Raw genomic sequence first — 16,842 nt, 5'->3', positions numbered from 1 at the left:
ATGTGATTTTCATAAGGACAGGCAGGAAAGAAAGGGTGGCATGGTAGCATTGGTGGTACATGATGGAATAAATACAATATCAATAAATGATCTTGAAAGCGATGATGTAGAATCTATATGGGTGGAGGGAAGAAAGAAGTTTGAGAGAGAGGAGCTGTCCAAATCTCCCCTAACAGCAACTATACAGTGGGACAGAAAATAAATCATGAGATAATGACAGCATGTAGCAAAGACACTACATTAATCTTGGGTGACTTTAATCTTAATGTAGATTGGCAGAAAAATCCATAAGGAGGAATTCAAATATATAATTGGGACAGTCTCCTTGAACAATATGCTGTGGACCCCACCAGGGATCATTGGGATCTGGTGATGTGTAATTAGGCAGGTTTAATAAATGATCTCCGAGCAAAAGATCCAATAGGAAACAGTGACCATAATTTAGCATTCAGTTTGAGAGAGAGGAATTTGATTAAGAAACAACTGTGCTAAGTTTTAACAGGATAATCACAACCTGTAACTAATGGGATCAGTGCTGGGGCTTACATTTACAATACATATCAATGACTTGGATGAGAAAAATGAATGTACTGTAGCCAAGTTTGTGGATGACACAAAAATAGGTGGGACGGTCATGATGACACAAAGAGTCTGCACAGCGATACAGACAGGTTAAGGAAATGGACAGAAAATTGACAGATGGAATATAATGTGAGAAAGTGTGAGGATATGTACTTCTGCAGGAAGAATAGTGAAGGTGAATATTATTTAAATGCAGAAATACTGCAGAAAGCTACAGAACAGAGGGATTTGGAAATCCTCGCGCATGAATCACAAAAGGCTAGCATCCAAGTTCAGCAGGCAATCTGCAAGGCTAATAAAATGTTGGTCATTATTTTAAAGGGAATGGAGTATAAAAGGAGGGAGATTTTGCTGAAACTGCAAAACAGGTTAGTCAGACCACAGCTGGAATGCTGTGAATACTTTTGGGGTCCTTATCTAAGGAAAGATGGAATGGCATTGGTGGCAGTCCAGGGAAAGTTCAATAGGCTGATACCAGGTTTGCAGGGACTGTCTTATGAGGAGAGGTTGAGTAAGTTGGGGCGATACCCCTGGGGTTTAGAAGAATGAAAGGTCACCTTATTAAAAAGGCACAAGATTCTCAGGGGGCTTGACAGGGTAGATGTAGAAAGGTAGTTTCCCCTTGTGGGAGAGTCTAGGACCAGAGGATATAATCTCAGAATAACAGGTCACACATTTAAAACCTCTGAAGAGGACTTTTTCTCTCAGAGGGGATTCTTTACCACGTTGAATCATTAAGTACGTTCAAGACTGAGATAGACAAAGTTTTAATCAGTAAGGAAACCAATACAAATGGCAGAAAAATGGAGTTGAGGATTATTAAATCAGCCATGATCTCATGGAACGGTGGAGCAGACTCGATGGGCTGAATGGCCTACTTCTACCCCTATGCCTTCTGGTCAAATCTCTTTCAAACTAAGTTGAGCACTGGATCATGAATATCACTAACACTATTTGTGAACTGCCACTTGGCTTCAGTGCTTAACCCCCATCTCAATTCCACATGTAATTGTGAATTTAAAACTACAAAACAAAATCAAAAATACAATACAGATCAAATGTGCAAACGTTTAGCATCTAGCAGCCCAGGTCATAAATCCTAAACCACTTCCCGAGACTTCTCTGTCGCACCCACACACCATCTGGGTTCACTCACTGTATTCCTATGAAGCTTCTATAATTAGTTTGGTTAACGGAATAGAAATGAGGCATTCCTCTCAGAGAACGTACAATTGTCAGGCAGAGATTCTCATTTGGCTGCCATATTTATGGCATTTGGCAGTCTGACTAATACCTTGAGTTTCAATTTAAAATATTAAATTAATTAGGAGAGGGGAACAAAATACTGATTGTTTCAGCCACTGGCATCATGCCTGGCAATATTGTTTGTTTGCCAATACAACGTAACAGAAAGATTGGCATATATCTAATGCCCTTCAGGATCACTTGACATTCCAAAGAGCTGAGCAAAATACCTTAGAAATATTGTCACTGTTGCCAGTTTAGGAAACCCTGCAGTCTATTTGCTCACAGCAAGCTCCCACACACAATGAATTAATTACAAAATAACCTTTTTCATGTTTGTTTTTGTTGCACTTTAGGTGGTGTAATGGACAGCGAAGAGGGTTACCTCAGATTACAACAGGATCTGGACCAGATGGACCAATGGGCTGAGAAGTGGCAGATGGAGTTTAATTCAGATATATGCGAGGTGCTGCATTTTGGGAAAGCAAATCTTAGCAGGATTTATACACTTAATGGTGAGGTCCTAGGGAGTGTTGCTGAACAAAGAGACCTTGGAGTGCAGGTTCATAGCTCCTTGAAAGTGGAGTCGCAGGTAGATAGGATAGTGAAGGCGGCGTTTGGTATGCTTTCCTTTATTGGTCAGAGAATTGAGTACAGGAGTTGGGAGGTCATGTTGTGGCTGTACAGGACATTGGTTAGGCCATTGTTGGAATATTGCGTGCAATTCTGGTCTCCTTCCTATCGGAAAGATGTTGTGAAACTTGAAAGGATTCAGAAAAGATTTACAAGAATGTTGCCAGGGTTGGAGGATCTGAGCTACAGGGAGAGGCTGAACAGGCTGGGGCTGTTTTCCCTGGAGCGTCGGAGGCTGAGGGGTGGCCTTAGATGTTTACAAAATTATGAGGGGCATGGATAGGGTAAATAGACAAAGTCTTTTCCCTGGGGTTGGAGAGTCCAGAACTAGAGGGCATAGGTTTAGGGCGAGAGGGGAAAGATATAAAAGAGACTTAAGGGGCAACTTTTTCACGCAGAGGATAGTATGTGTATGGAATGAGCTGCCAGAGGATGTGGTGGAGACTGGTACAATTGCAACATTTAAGAGGCATTTGGATGGGTATATGAATAGGAAGGGTTTGGAGGGATATGGGCCGGGTGCTGGCATGTGGGACTAGATTGGGTTAGGATATCTGGTCGGCATGGACGGGTTGGACCGAAGGGTCTGTTTCCATGCTGTACATCTCTATGACTCTATTGTCCAGGATGATCTGCCCACCTTCAATTTAATATCTTGGTTCCTTTAGCTCCAATAGGAAACAGACAGAGCCTGTTAATTATCCAAAATACAGCACACCCTAGAAGTGTGGCACACTCTCAATACTGTAATAGTTTTGAAATTAATAATAATATGCCCCGATATGTGACTTAACAGAGATGAATATGATTCCTGCTTGTCTGAATTCCGAAATAAGTGGACGTTTTACATTTTTATCATATTTATATTTCATTAACGTGGTGTCTTTTTGAAAGGAGAGTGACATTGATTCCTTTGCATGATTGAGATAGGTGACACTGCTAGTCAAAGCTTGCTAGACTTTCTCATGCTGCATTTTCAGGGGAATCTAGAGGAAAAAGAGAACTGTCAGGGAGTGTTTCTATCCCCCAGTCGTCTGGAGCTCAAGTTGATACTAATCTCAAATGATTACAACCACAAGTTATTAGTAAGGGAAACCCTTTGGAGGTTTCCTTTCAACAATAGTGGATATTGAGATAAAAAGAGAGAGAAATAAAGAGAGAAAGAGAAAGAGAGAGAGACAGAGAAAGAGAGTGAGAAAGAGAGAGACAGAGAAAGAGAGAGAAAGAAAAAGAGAGAAAGAGAAAATGAGAGAGAAAAGATGCTATGCTATTATTTCACACAAGATCTGGGATGTTCTCTCTGATCTCCTCACCAATTTATCCCTAATGACCATCACTAAAACCCAGGTGCTATCACACCACTATTTATGAGGGGTTGCCGTGCACAAACTGGGCTGTAGCGATTATAAAATTCCAACAGTGACTAAAATTCAGCAAATGCATTTGTTTTAATCTTGCAAAAATGATGCTACATAAATACAAGTCTTCCTTTCCAGAGCGCGGTGGATGCCAGGACACTGAGTAAATCTAAGGGAGAGTTAGGCAGATTTTTAATTCAAAACAGGTTGAAGGTTCATGGGGAGCAGGCAGTAACGTGGAGCTGAGGCCGAGATGAGATCAGCCAAGATGGTAGCGACAGATCAGGCTCATGGGGCTGAATTACCTACACCTGCACTTAACTCTTAGGTTCTTATATTAAATGCCAAACTTCTGCAATGTGGATTTTAAAATTTAAATTGTGCATAAAGTGTGAGCAACCTTCTGAATATCTGACTCAATTTCTCTGCTCCACATTTTCCTACAAGCCTAGCCCCGTTCCCTTTCAGATTTTGGGGACGCTATCCAGGACTCGAGCTCTTGCTAAATAAAGTCACAGAAAGCCTGTGTTTGAAATGCAAATAGAACAGTGTATAATGACTGGGTTTGACAGCAGAAGATACTCAGTAATCAATAGCTGGTTCTTGAACTGCTCAACTAAAAGAGCAACTGCAACATCTCTTTTCATAAAAAAGCAGGACTTAGACAAAACTCATTCAGCTTACCTTGGGTTAATGGAAACATGGCTGCAGCCCAGTATCCCAACTGTGGAGCGACGTAAGACCAGGTGAACTGGCTCCCGTCGTTCTTAATCACCCCCGTTCCACTTCTGAGCCAGGCCCCTGAAAGACAGGTTGTTGAAAAGTGGTCACTTTCACAGAGCTGACTGTGCTGTAAGCCTTCGGCAGCAAACGGTTTCCTCCCACCCCTCTGCTCAGCCCCCGAAACACACTCAGGAGTCATCCGACAGATCTGCTGTCTCATGACTTTGATTTACAGAAGAGCACTGCATGTTTAGAAAAAGATGACCGCATTTGGAGAAAATGCAAATTTTTCCCATGTCTTTTTTTTCTCTCCTCTCGGTCTCTGTTGCTGAACTGATGGTCTTGTGACTCTAGTGGGATTTATAAACCGATAAAAAGTTTGCAGTTTTTGCAAGGAAAGCAGGGTGATATAGTCATAGAAAAAGGAGTGGATGAGGGGACAGGAAATTCAAAGATTACATTTTTTAAAAACTACAAACTTTTAAGGTCACATGCTTCTGTGCATTGAAAACAGTGTTGAATTTACAGCGTAACTTTAGACTAATGATTGCTTGTCGAGTTCACAAGTCACTGATCAGCTTTCTGCATTGCACCTTATCCCTATATCCTTTGATTGCATACTCCCCAACTGTAACCAACTTCCCTTTAATACTTTGATACCACTCACCTCAACTTGTAGAAAATCTCTATTGCCAGCAGTTTCTGCCAAATTACTTATTGAACTCACATATATGGACCACCCCTACAAGTAAAAACATTTTCTTTACTTCTACCCTATTAAACTGCTTCCTTGTTTACAATACCTCTGTCAGGTTCTGGTCAGCATTCATTCCTTTGGAAACAAGAACCCCAGGTTGTTCAATCTTTCTTGACAGGAATAACCCGCCAGTCAGGATCTCATCCTCATAAAATCACTTCTACAGAAGAACATAAAAAGTTGGAATGGAGAAGACAATTCAATGGCTCAAGTCTGCTTGGCCTTCCAGTCAGATCTTAGCTCAACTTCGACATCAATTCCACTGTCCCCCCCCAACGTTCCTATCCCTTCATTCTCCTATGAAGATCTATGAACTTCAGCCTGGACTTTATTCTTTGACTAAGCTTCCAAAGCTCTCTGGGATAAAAGACCCACACCCTCTGAGTGAAAATATTTCTCCTCATCTCAGTCATAATTTGCTGAATGTTTATCCTGACACAATTACCCTACATTTTGTACCTTCCAGCCAGGGGCTGTGTCTCTCAGTATTTACCCTGTCAAGTCCTCCTAGATTTTTACATATTTAAGTGGGATTGTCTCTTATTCTTGTAAACTCTAGAGACCAAAAACTGATTCTATTTCATTTCGCCACATAGGATAGCTCTCTCATTTCCAGGATTCAACCTTTGATTCCCCCTTCCTGAGACTGAAATAATCTAAAGTGGGAGTTGGCATGGGACAGGGTGACACTAGGCACACAGACACACAAGACGGCCACTGGACCACAATATGGAGAGAGACAGCAGAACAAATACACACACTGCCTGGGGGCACCAGGATGCCACATAATGCACTCACAACCTGGCTGATTAGTTTAAGGCGGGTGGGGGAAGAGAATACACATGAGTAGCGTATACTGCCTGCTGAAGTGTCTGGGTCCAGCCAACACCTTTGACAGAAATAGTAACTATTTGGTACGGACTCAATACAAAGTGCTGATAGCCAGGGCTGCAGTAATCGTCCTTCTCAAGAAGAGTGATTAGTGCCCATTACTACAGCAATGGACTTCCACGCAGACATTGAAATTGACAATGACAGTGCTGAAATTAACAAAGGCTGTGCTGAAACTGACAAGGACTGCAATGATTCTGCAATGTTTACAATAAACAAACCATGTTACAAAGTCAATAACCTCATCACTGACCTATTGTATCACAAAATGTATGAAGGTATCTTGACAGGTGCTCCAGGTGGAGAGAAGACTCGCAGCTGACCACTGTGCTGTTGGTGTCTCTCTCTCCCTCCTCAGAGCTCCGGGATTTCCTTGTGCAATAAACTCCATCGTTGAACCCCGACTCTGGCCGTGAGGTTGGTGATTTTCCCCACAACAAATCTAACTTCACATAACACTCCAAGTGGTGTTGTCAAAGTTTACATAATGGCAGCAAGGTTTCCTTAAACTAATCAGCCAGGTTGTGAGTGCATTATGTGGCATCTTGGTGCCCCCAGGCAGTGTGTGTATTTGTTCTCCTGTCTCTCTCCATATTGTGGTCCAGTGGCCGTCTTGTGTGTCTGTGTGCCTAGTGTCACCCTGTCCCATGCCAACTCCCACTTTAGATTATTTGCCTAAAATAATTACAGGAAATGCTGGAAGCATTCAGTTGATCAGACTGGGGGGGGGGGGGGGGGGGGGGAGAAGGGGAGTTGTCAACCTACAGAATGTGGACTGCAGCTCACCACCACCACCACCTCAAGGGGCAACTAGGGATGGGCAATAAATGCTGGCCCAGCCAGCGACATCCACATCCTACAAAACAAATAAATAAAAAGCACCTATGGAGAGAGAAACAGAATTAACATTTTAGGTCTGTGATCTTTTATTTACTTTCTTCATTGCTTGTTGTACTTCAATATCAATTTGCTGTGATGTAAGAGCAAGGAACCCTCCCTCCACCAAATCCCTTGAAATATAACGATTTATTAGCCACTAACATTTCACAGATCCAATCTTAAATGTATTTTTTCCTTCATCCTCCACAATATTTCCCACCTGCAACCCCCCTTATTTGCCAACTATTTAACAGGTCTGTACCCTTTTATAGCCTCCTTCTATCCTCGATACATTGCAATTCATAAAGTCATCGAATCTCTACAGTGTGGAAGCAGGCATCAAACCTCCAAAGATCATCCATCCCAGAACCACCATATCCCTGAAACACTGCATTTCCCATAGCCAATCCATCGAGCGGGCACTCCTTTGGACTGTGGGAGGAAACCGGAGCACACGGAGAAAACGCACACAGACACGGGGAGGACGTGCAAACTCCACACAGACAGTCGCCTGAGGCTGGATTTGGACCTGGAACCCTGGCACTGTGAGGCAGCAGTGCTAACCACTGAGTCACGGTGCTGCTTCAATATATTGCTATCTGAAAAATGACTACCTTTTGTTTTCTGTCAGTTAACTAATCCTAAATCCATGTTAATATATTACACCAAATCTAATGAGCCCTACTTTCATGCAATTAATTCTTCTATGTCACCTTATCAAATACCTTCTGAAATCCAAAGGCACAACATCCATGATTCATCTTTATCTACCCTGCTCATTATACATTAATGCTCAAATACTTTTGTCAAACATGATTTTTGTTACAGTGAATTGACTTTGTAAATCATACTGTAATTTTCCAAGTGCCTTATTAAATAATGGGTTCCAGCGTCTCCCCTATTACAGATGTCAGGCTAACTAGTTTATAGTTCTCTGTTTGTTTGCACCTCCTTTCATTAGCAATGGGGTTATATTTGCTACCTTCCAATCCACAGAGTCCATTCTAGAATCGAGGAAATTCTGGCAAATCAAAATCAAAGCCTCCACGCCTGCTGAAAGCAATCCTTTTAAACCTTAGGAGGATCATCAAATTTAGGGCATTTGTCAGCTTTTGGTCCCAATAATAGCTCCAGGAAGCTTCCTTCATTCTTATTAATTACACTAAGATCTTCACTCTCATTAAACTCTTGGTTCACCGCAATCTCCGGTATGTTCTCAGTCTTTCATTATGAATTAAGTCATAAAGTACTTGTTAGCATCTGTCATTTCTTATTCCGCGTGATTTCTCCTGCCTCGAAGGAACCGACATCACCTTTCGCTAATCACTTCCTTTTCACATACTTATGGTCTGTGAATGTAATTTCATACATCTTGCTGATGGACTCTCATTCATTATCTTCACTCTCTTTATCAATTCCTTGGTCATCCTTTGCTGGTAGTAAGTCTGAGCAAGAGAAAGGCTTTGCAATTCCTTTCAGCAACATTGTGAGCTGCTTTTGGTGCTCATACCTACTCAATTTTACAGCTGGGCTCAGGCATTGAAACCATAAGGTTGGTCAGCTGCTTCAATTCCTAGTCTATGTTGCGTTGTCGCCCAGTCTGGTAATGCCATCAATTAAAAAATTCTCATCACCAATTCTGAAGAAGGTTCTCTGGACTCGAAGGATTAACTCCATTTCTATTTACACAGATGTTCCTATACCTGCTGAGTTTTTTTCCAGCAATTTCTGTTTTTTTTAATTCTAATTGTTGTTTTCAAATCTAGTGGCCTCATCCTTCCCTCGCTATGTTACATCTTTCAGCCTTACAGCTCTCTGAGATGTCTGTGTTTCCTCCAGTTCTGGCCTTTTCAACATTGTACAATGGGCAGTCTTCTCTTTCAATCCTAAGCTCTGGAGTTTGTTCCATACATGACTTTGCATGTACATTTCTCACTTCTTGTAAGTTAATCATTTAAATAGACCTTTTTAATCAAGCTGCCAGTCAATTTGCCTTGTCATCTGGGGTCATGTTTTTGCATCTCATGCTGTTGTGAAGTGCTTTGGGATATTTCATTATGTTAAAACTGCTATATAAATGCAAGTGGTACATGGGTGATGGTATTTGTTAATAGCTTTTAAATCTTGAAGTAAAGACAAAGAGCAATTATTCTTCTGGGGAAAAACATACAAAACAGGGCAGATGAATGTGCAGTACAGAACCAGCTGTCTATCTATAAAGTGGAGGTGCCAGTGTTGGACTGGGATTGTCGAAGTCAGAAGTCACACGATACCAGGTTATAGTTCAACATGTTTATTTGAAATCACAAGCTTTCAGAGCGCTTCTCCTTCAGATGGAAACCAAAAGCTTTCAGTCTCCACCTGATGAAGGAGCAGTGCTCCAAAAGCTTCAGAATTCAAATAAACCAGATGATCTCTAACCTGGTGTCACGTGACTTCTGACTGTCTATCCATAAAGATATAGGAACATAGGAATAGGTCATTTGGCCCTTTAAATTTGCTCTAACCTTTAATAAGATCATGTGATTTGAGGAATCAGAGGTACACAAAGGTGGGTTCTCTAGCTACTACAAGATAAGACTGATATATGAAATTTGTGGTCCTAACACAGAGGGGTGTCACAGCAGAGACTGGATTATCCTCCCTGCCACCAATGATATTGTGCAATTGTTGATCGTGCTCTCACCGACAGACACTCCATCCAAATGTGGACAATCAATGTCAGTAACAAGAAGGGCTGGAAGATTCTGAGGGAGAGGCTGGTTTGAACTAACACAGGGGTGGAGGGCTGGGGAAGGGAGAGACTGGTACCTTGTACAGTGCACTGACAAGAAGTGCAGACATCTGAATGTGAACAAGAAAGCCAGGCACATGCAGCAAATCAATTAAACATTTCAAGCGTAGTGACAGGCACTTGCTGAAACCAAAGTAAAAATTAATTTTGATAAAGAGGAAGATTCCTTTCAGATGATGTTTCTGGTTTTCATTACACTGCACCCACCTAATAATCTGAGCCACTGCTTTATTCCGACAACTGAAGAAGTTATAGATTCTGTTTTTATTACAAAATTCTGGGAGTCCTGCCAGTGTTTCAGAAATCACATTCCAAAATTTATTTTCAGAGGTTTGGCTAATAAATCATGACTTTGTATTAAAAGACCTCAAGTTGATGCATACATGTTTGGCCTATTTATAGTGGAGGTGGGGGGGTGGGGGGGGGGGGGAGCAGGAATGAAGGCAGAGGAACTTGGCTTATTGCTATCATTTGCACACAATAATGAGTGAGAAGAAGTGGAAAATGGGCTGTTAACTTACCAACGTCATTGTACAAAGCCACCATCCAACTCAAGAGTTTGACTGTATCACAGTAACATCATGGAGCAAAGCACTGCCACATTTTACACACCATTACAGTTCAGAGGTAGTTTCAGGAACAAATTAGAGCAGAATTCCTGCATTGTTTACTTCGGTCACACTTTCATCCCCAGTGCTAGATTAGATTAATACACAAGGTAAAAACAATGACTGCAGATGCTGAAAATCAAATACTGGATTAGTGGTGCTGGAAGAGCACAGCAGTTCAGGCAGCATCCAACGAGTAGCGAAATCAACGTTTCGGGCAAAAGCCCTTCATCCTGATGAAGGGCTTTTGCCCGAAACGTTGATTTCGCTATAGATTAGTACACAAACCACCTTCATTCTATAACCCAACATGTTGATTTGTTATGTGAACACTTTGCTGTTCAAATGCTGCACTTTCAGCTGTTTATGATGCAATGTTCACCTCCTGTACAACCTCCTATTGAAAAATTAATTTAACAGCTTCAGCTCCACTTTCCCATCCAATCCCTTTCTCCCTTGATGCAACAAGAAACCAAACACCTATCTACCTTATCCTTCAAATATACTGAAAGATGGAGTACCCATAGCCCTCAGGGTGGAGAATCCCAAAGATTCACAACTGTCTGGATAAAGAAAGTTCTCCTCATTGCTTTCCTAAGAAGATCAGCTCTTCGTGAACATGGCGAACTGTGTCCGTGTTCTAGATTCTCTAGTCAGAAGAAACAACGGCCAATCTACTGCGGTCTCTGGATCAATGGGGACTTGCAGATTTGTGTCAGAACCCCATGGGAAAGGCCTAGAATGTTGGAAGGTCTGATGGGAATTCCTCTGCTATCCAGCCCCTCTGAGAAAGTGTCCAGCTCTGAGGTTACAGTCAGGCACATTGGACAAGCTTGTACATACTTACTTTATAATATTACACAGGTAAGTCTTGGGGCTAATTCCTGGGTAACTATACAACTGACCCCACAATCACACAGTGATACCCCTGACTCTTCCCCCTAAACCCCCAATAACCCCTTAAATCCCCAACCAGCACCCTAACCCCATACCCTGGCCTGCCAACCTTCTTGACCTCACTTGACTTGACCCCCATCACCCAACTACCCTGACCCTCTGACATCCCCAGACCCAAACCTGAAGAGCTCCTAAGCTAACAACCTTTCTTGAGCCGACTATCCTAAAAAGAGGTAAAAACAATGACTGCAGATGCTGGAAAGCAAATACTGGATTAGTGGTGCTGGAAGAGCACAGCAGTTCAGGCAGCATCCAACGAGCAGCGAAATCGACGTTTCGGGCAAAAGCCCTTCATCAGGAATAAAGGCAGTGAGCCTGAAGCGTGGAGAGATAAGCTAGAGGAGGGTGGGGGTGGGGAGAGAGTAGCATAGAGTACAATGGGTGAGTGGGGGAGGAGATGAAGGTGATAGGTCAAGGAGGAGAGGGTGGAGTGGATAGGTGGAAAAGGAGATAGGCAGGTCGGACAAGTCCGGACAAGTCAAGGAGACAGTGCTGAGCTGGAAGTTTGAAACTAGGATGAGGTGGGGGAAGGGGAAATGAGGAAACTGTTGAAGTCCACATTGATTCCCTGGGGTTGAAGTGTTCTGAGGCGAAAGATGAGGCGTTCTTCCTCTAGGCGTCTGGTGGTGAGGGAGCAGCGGTGAAGGAGGCCCAGGACCTCCATGTCCTTGGCAGAGTGGGAGGGGGAGTTGAAATGTTGGGCCACGGGGCGGTGTGGTTGATTGGTGCAGGTGTCTCGGAGATGTTCCCTAAAGCGCTCTGCTGGGAGGTGCCCAGTCTCCCCAATGTAGAGGAGACCACATCGGGAGCAACGGATACAATAAATGATATTAGTGGATGTACAGGTAAATCTTTGATGGATGTGGAAGGCTCCTTTAGGGCCTTGGATAGAGGTGAGGGAGTAGGTGTGGGCACAGGTTTTACAGTTCCTGCAGTGGCAGGGGAAAGTGCCAGAATGGGAGGGTGGGTCGTAGGGGGGTGTGGACCTGACCAGGTAGTCACGGAGGGAACAGTCTTTGTGGAAGGCGGAAAGGGGTGGGGAGGGAAATATATCCCTGGTGGTGGGGTCTTTCTGGAGGTGGCAGAAATGTCGGCGGATGATTTGGTTTATGCGAAGGTTTGTAGGGTGGAAGGTGAGCACCAGGGGCGTTCTGTCCGTTACAGTTGGAGGGGTGGGGTTTGAGGGCAGAGGTGTGGGATGTGGACTACTCACTCACCCATTTGCCTTCCAAAGGTATCAGCCAACTGGCACTGTGCCCCTCCTTGCCACCTACCAAACTCCTCAGCTGACACCCACCAACCACTGAACCATTTAGAGAGCCACCAGTCACTTAGTCTGTCAATCACAGAAGCTCAGAGGATCTGGCACCTTTACAAACTGGAATGTAGAAACCAGAATTATGAAAAGGCATGGATGCTTTTTGTTTGTTGCTCCTCTGGTTACGTCTGCACTGAGGATGTTCTGGAATCCTCCTTCAGAACTTTGGGCAGACAGATCATAGGGGAGTGGGTGGATAGTTTCCTGTCTGATCTATTTCGGAAACAGGGTGCTGACTCTGTGGGAGATTTGGATTAACATAGAATTTACCCTCTGTACCGCACTGACCAATACCTTTTCAATCTGTGATATCAGGTAGAACACGTCAATGAATATGAACCGCATGGCACTGCAGAAAATCTCTGAGCACACAGTTAGAATACTCACAGAACTTTCACAGCAAAAAGCATTTTGTATTTTGCTGTGAGCTTCTGACAAATAAATAATGTGATGAGCAAACACAAGAGAAAACTTCTCAGTCAGTCATCAGGAACTGCTAGCTTAGAACACACTGATATAGCACTCTTTACAGTGAAAAGACTGTGATTGAACAAATAATTATACAAACTGGTGAATTAGTCAATCACTTATCCTCACTTCTAGGTGTTTCTAACAGTTACAAACACTGCTGGCAATAATCTGTCTCTGCAAGGGACACTCACTTCATTTTCAATCAACCATAGGTTTAGGGAGCTCACTAATTAAAACCCTTTTATTTATGAACTGTAACACATTTGATCTCTGACTTCATTCTATTTTTAACAGGGCTTTTTCTGTTACAGCGAAATTCTCTGTATGTTTTGTGAATACCCAAAGTGATATTAAAGAAATAAAGTCACTCATACAAAAAGCAGGGTGACGTGTACACAATAGGTTAATTACATGAATAGGAAAGGTTTGGAGAGATATGGGAAAAACATAGGCAAGTGGGACTAGTTTGATTTGGGAACATGGTCGGCATGGACTAGTTGGACCGAAAGTCTGTTTTCATGCTACATGACTCTAATCCATCCACACATGTCTACTGTGTGCCAAACGATACCAATTTATAAGCATTAAATTACAAAATCCTTAAAATTATACAGCATAGGAAGAGGCTATTTGGCCCATTGTATCTGTGCTAGCTCTAGTTAAGAGCTTTTCAACATGCTGTTGGTTTTTCCTCATTGCCTTGCAAATATTGCCCCTTCAAATATTTACCTAGAAACTTAATTATGAGGGCGCATTTGGAAACCTGCAAAACAGCATGCACATAATTAATCTACAAAAATGCACTTTGCAATAAAATACTCCAGGTTTTATTGGAGGATAAAGGGGTCACTCAGATAGAAATGGAACAGTTTAGGGAAATCTTCATTTAGGATTATTTCACTTTGCGTAAAGTCAGATTTGGTTTTGTGAGTCATTTCCCTTTTATGAAATCCTTTGCAGAATCTCCTTATTCTTTGTGTCCTAATTCATATTTTGCTACAAACATCTTATATTCCAAACTGCCTTCTACCTAACCACCTACAAACCAGTCATTAAAATAAAGATAACCCTGATAATTGTCAGTAGGGAATATGAAAAACTTGGCTTTGCACACCTCCATTCACAATTCCAAATCTAATGCAGTCCTATTTGCCTAGCAAACAGAAAGTGCCAGCCGATAGCATATACCTACCTCAGTGACATATCTACATTATCATCGAGAAACTTTAAAAATAGGAGGAGTAGACCAGGAGAAAGTGAGGACTGCAGATGGTGGAGATCACAGCCGAGAGTGTGATGCTGGAAAAGCACAGCAGAGAGAGGTAGGCCATTCAACCCTTCAAGGTGGTTAAAAACAATGACTGCAGATGCTGGAAACCAGATTCTGGATTAGTGGTGCTGGAAGAGCACAGCAGTTCAGGCAGCATCCAAGGAGCTTCGAAATCGACGTTTCGGGCAAAAGCCATCATTCAACTCTTCAAGCCTGCTCTGTCATTCAATACCATCACAGCTGATTATCCAACTCTGTCCCCTGTCCCTACTTTCACGTCATACCCTTTAGCCCGGAGAACTATATCTAACTCTTTCCTGGAAACATTGAAAGTTTCAGCCATAACCACTGTCTGTGGTAGAGAATTCAACTCTCTGAGGGGAAGAATTAGCACTAGCTCTATGAAGCAAAATCACAGGAAGGCAATCAAGTTTGACCTGTGCCTAGTATATGCTGGTGTGTCTCCCAGATATAAATGTCAAGTGTCCCAATGCATTCTGTCTACTTGGATTCTGCTAACCCTTACATAGACAAAGAGCAATGTTTTCATAAATGTTTAATGTAATGGCATCCTGGTATAGCTGTATTTGTATAATCTGCTTGATGGAGAAAGTGAGGACTGCAGATGCTGGAGATCAGAGCTGAAAATGTGTTGCTGGAAAAACGCAGCAGGTCAGGCAGCATCCAAGGAGCAGGAGAATCGACGTTTCGGGCAAGAGCCCTTCTTCAGGAATTCCGCTCTAACCTGCTTGATGGGATATATAAATGAGAAGGCTTATTTGAATCTTAATTTAATGTTGTATTTCAGTGATACTTAAACTATATCTCACCACAGCCACAACAAACAATTCTGATTGTATTATGTGTTCGTCACCTTCAGGAATGTGGTGCTGGAGAATGCAACATTTCTCCCAGTGTTAGGACTTGCATAATGCCAGCTCAAGGAACTGGAATTCATTGGCAGAGGGCACTCAAATGTGCCCTGCTCATGGGTGAGGCTTCTGATGGGCACGGGGTAGTTTTACCAATCAAAGGAATGGCCCATTCAGCATATAATTCATTGAGATCAGGGCTGGTCTGTAAGGACAATATGTCTGATGTAGAGAGCTCACTTTCTTTGGTATTCTTGCAACAAAGTCACTTTGCTACATCCTGGCAAATAGTGGTGGCTCCCCATGGCATCTACGTGCCATGAAGAGATGACCTCCTTTCTTTACTTTATTATAACTGTGTCTACACTTACACAACTGTGTCTCACTTAAAGAAGTCTTGGTAGGCCACGTGGATACGGTCAATCAGAAGGAGTTATCCTGGTTTTGTGAAAGGAGGAATCACGTTTGACCAATCTTTTGGAATTCTCTGGAAGAAGTAACATGTGCTGTGGGCACAGTAGAACCAATGTTTACATTGTGCATAGATTTCCACAAGGCATTTGATAGAATTCCACATCGAAGGTTACCATGGTAAAGAATATCTCATGATGTAGGGGGGTGGCATATTGGTATGGACAGAAGATTGGCTGGCTGACAGGAAATACGAGAGTAGGCATAAATGGATCTTTTGTGAGGAAGGGTCATTTGACCCAAAACGTTAACTCTGGTTTCTCTCCACAGATGCTGCCAGACCTGCTGAATTTTTCCAGCAATTTCTGGTTTTGTTATAGATGGGGGTTTTTCTGATTTGCAAGCCGTGATGAGTGGTGTACCACAGGGGCTAATACTCGGACTTAAACCATTTAGAATTTATAGAAATGATGTGGATGAAGGGACAGAGGGATGAGGCTGATAACACTATCATTTGATTGCAAACCAAATACAGTGAAAGCATGTAACTGGCCACACTGGAATGCAAATTTATATTGTGACCCATAAAGCAATGGAACTAGAGAGAGAGAAACAGATAGACAGAGAGAAACAGACAGACAGAGAGAGAGGGAGGGCGAGAGGGAGACAGACAGAGACAGAGAGAAGGTGCACTCCTCTGATCACAGTCACAATATTTGTCTGGTATTCAGGGCTGGCTCAGCAGAGATTTCCCCATATTAAATATTAGGAATAAAATATGAAAAATCCATTCACTCAATTGATTCCTGAATGGAAGGGTTATTGGAAAGGTTCAGCATGTTAAAGCTATACTCTTTGGAGTTTTGAAGGAGTGAGATGATCTAAATAAAATATCTAACATTAGCTAAGATACTAATGAATGGCGGGGCAGGCTCGAGGGGCTGAATAGTCGACACATTATTCTATTTCTCTAACCGGAGGGAATCTGACAGAGTCATTGCTCGAAGAAATATATTTAAAACAACAGGAATCTCCCATTTAAGACTGAGGAGGTTAGTCATCGAAATTCTCTT

General features: G+C 42.5%; 1 protein-coding gene across 1 annotated transcript in view; it reads right to left on the bottom strand.

Moving 5' to 3' along the window:
- fam171a2a (family with sequence similarity 171 member A2a) overlaps positions 1-16,842 on the bottom strand; it is a 327,815-nt gene that overhangs the window by 12,500 nt on the left and 298,473 nt on the right. Inside the window, exon 6 of the mRNA XM_072561786.1 lies at positions 4,503-4,619. Within this exon, the coding sequence (XP_072417887.1) occupies positions 4,503-4,619 (117 nt within the window). The remainder of the gene's footprint in view (positions 1-4,502; positions 4,620-16,842) is intronic.

The sequence above is a fragment of the Chiloscyllium punctatum genome, chromosome 42 (assembly GCF_047496795.1).
Source record: "Chiloscyllium punctatum isolate Juve2018m chromosome 42, sChiPun1.3, whole genome shotgun sequence".
NCBI classification, from domain to species: Eukaryota; Metazoa; Chordata; class Chondrichthyes; order Orectolobiformes; family Hemiscylliidae; genus Chiloscyllium; species Chiloscyllium punctatum.
Note: the sequence above shows the minus strand (reverse complement) of the source record. Positions and strands in the feature narration are given on the sequence as shown.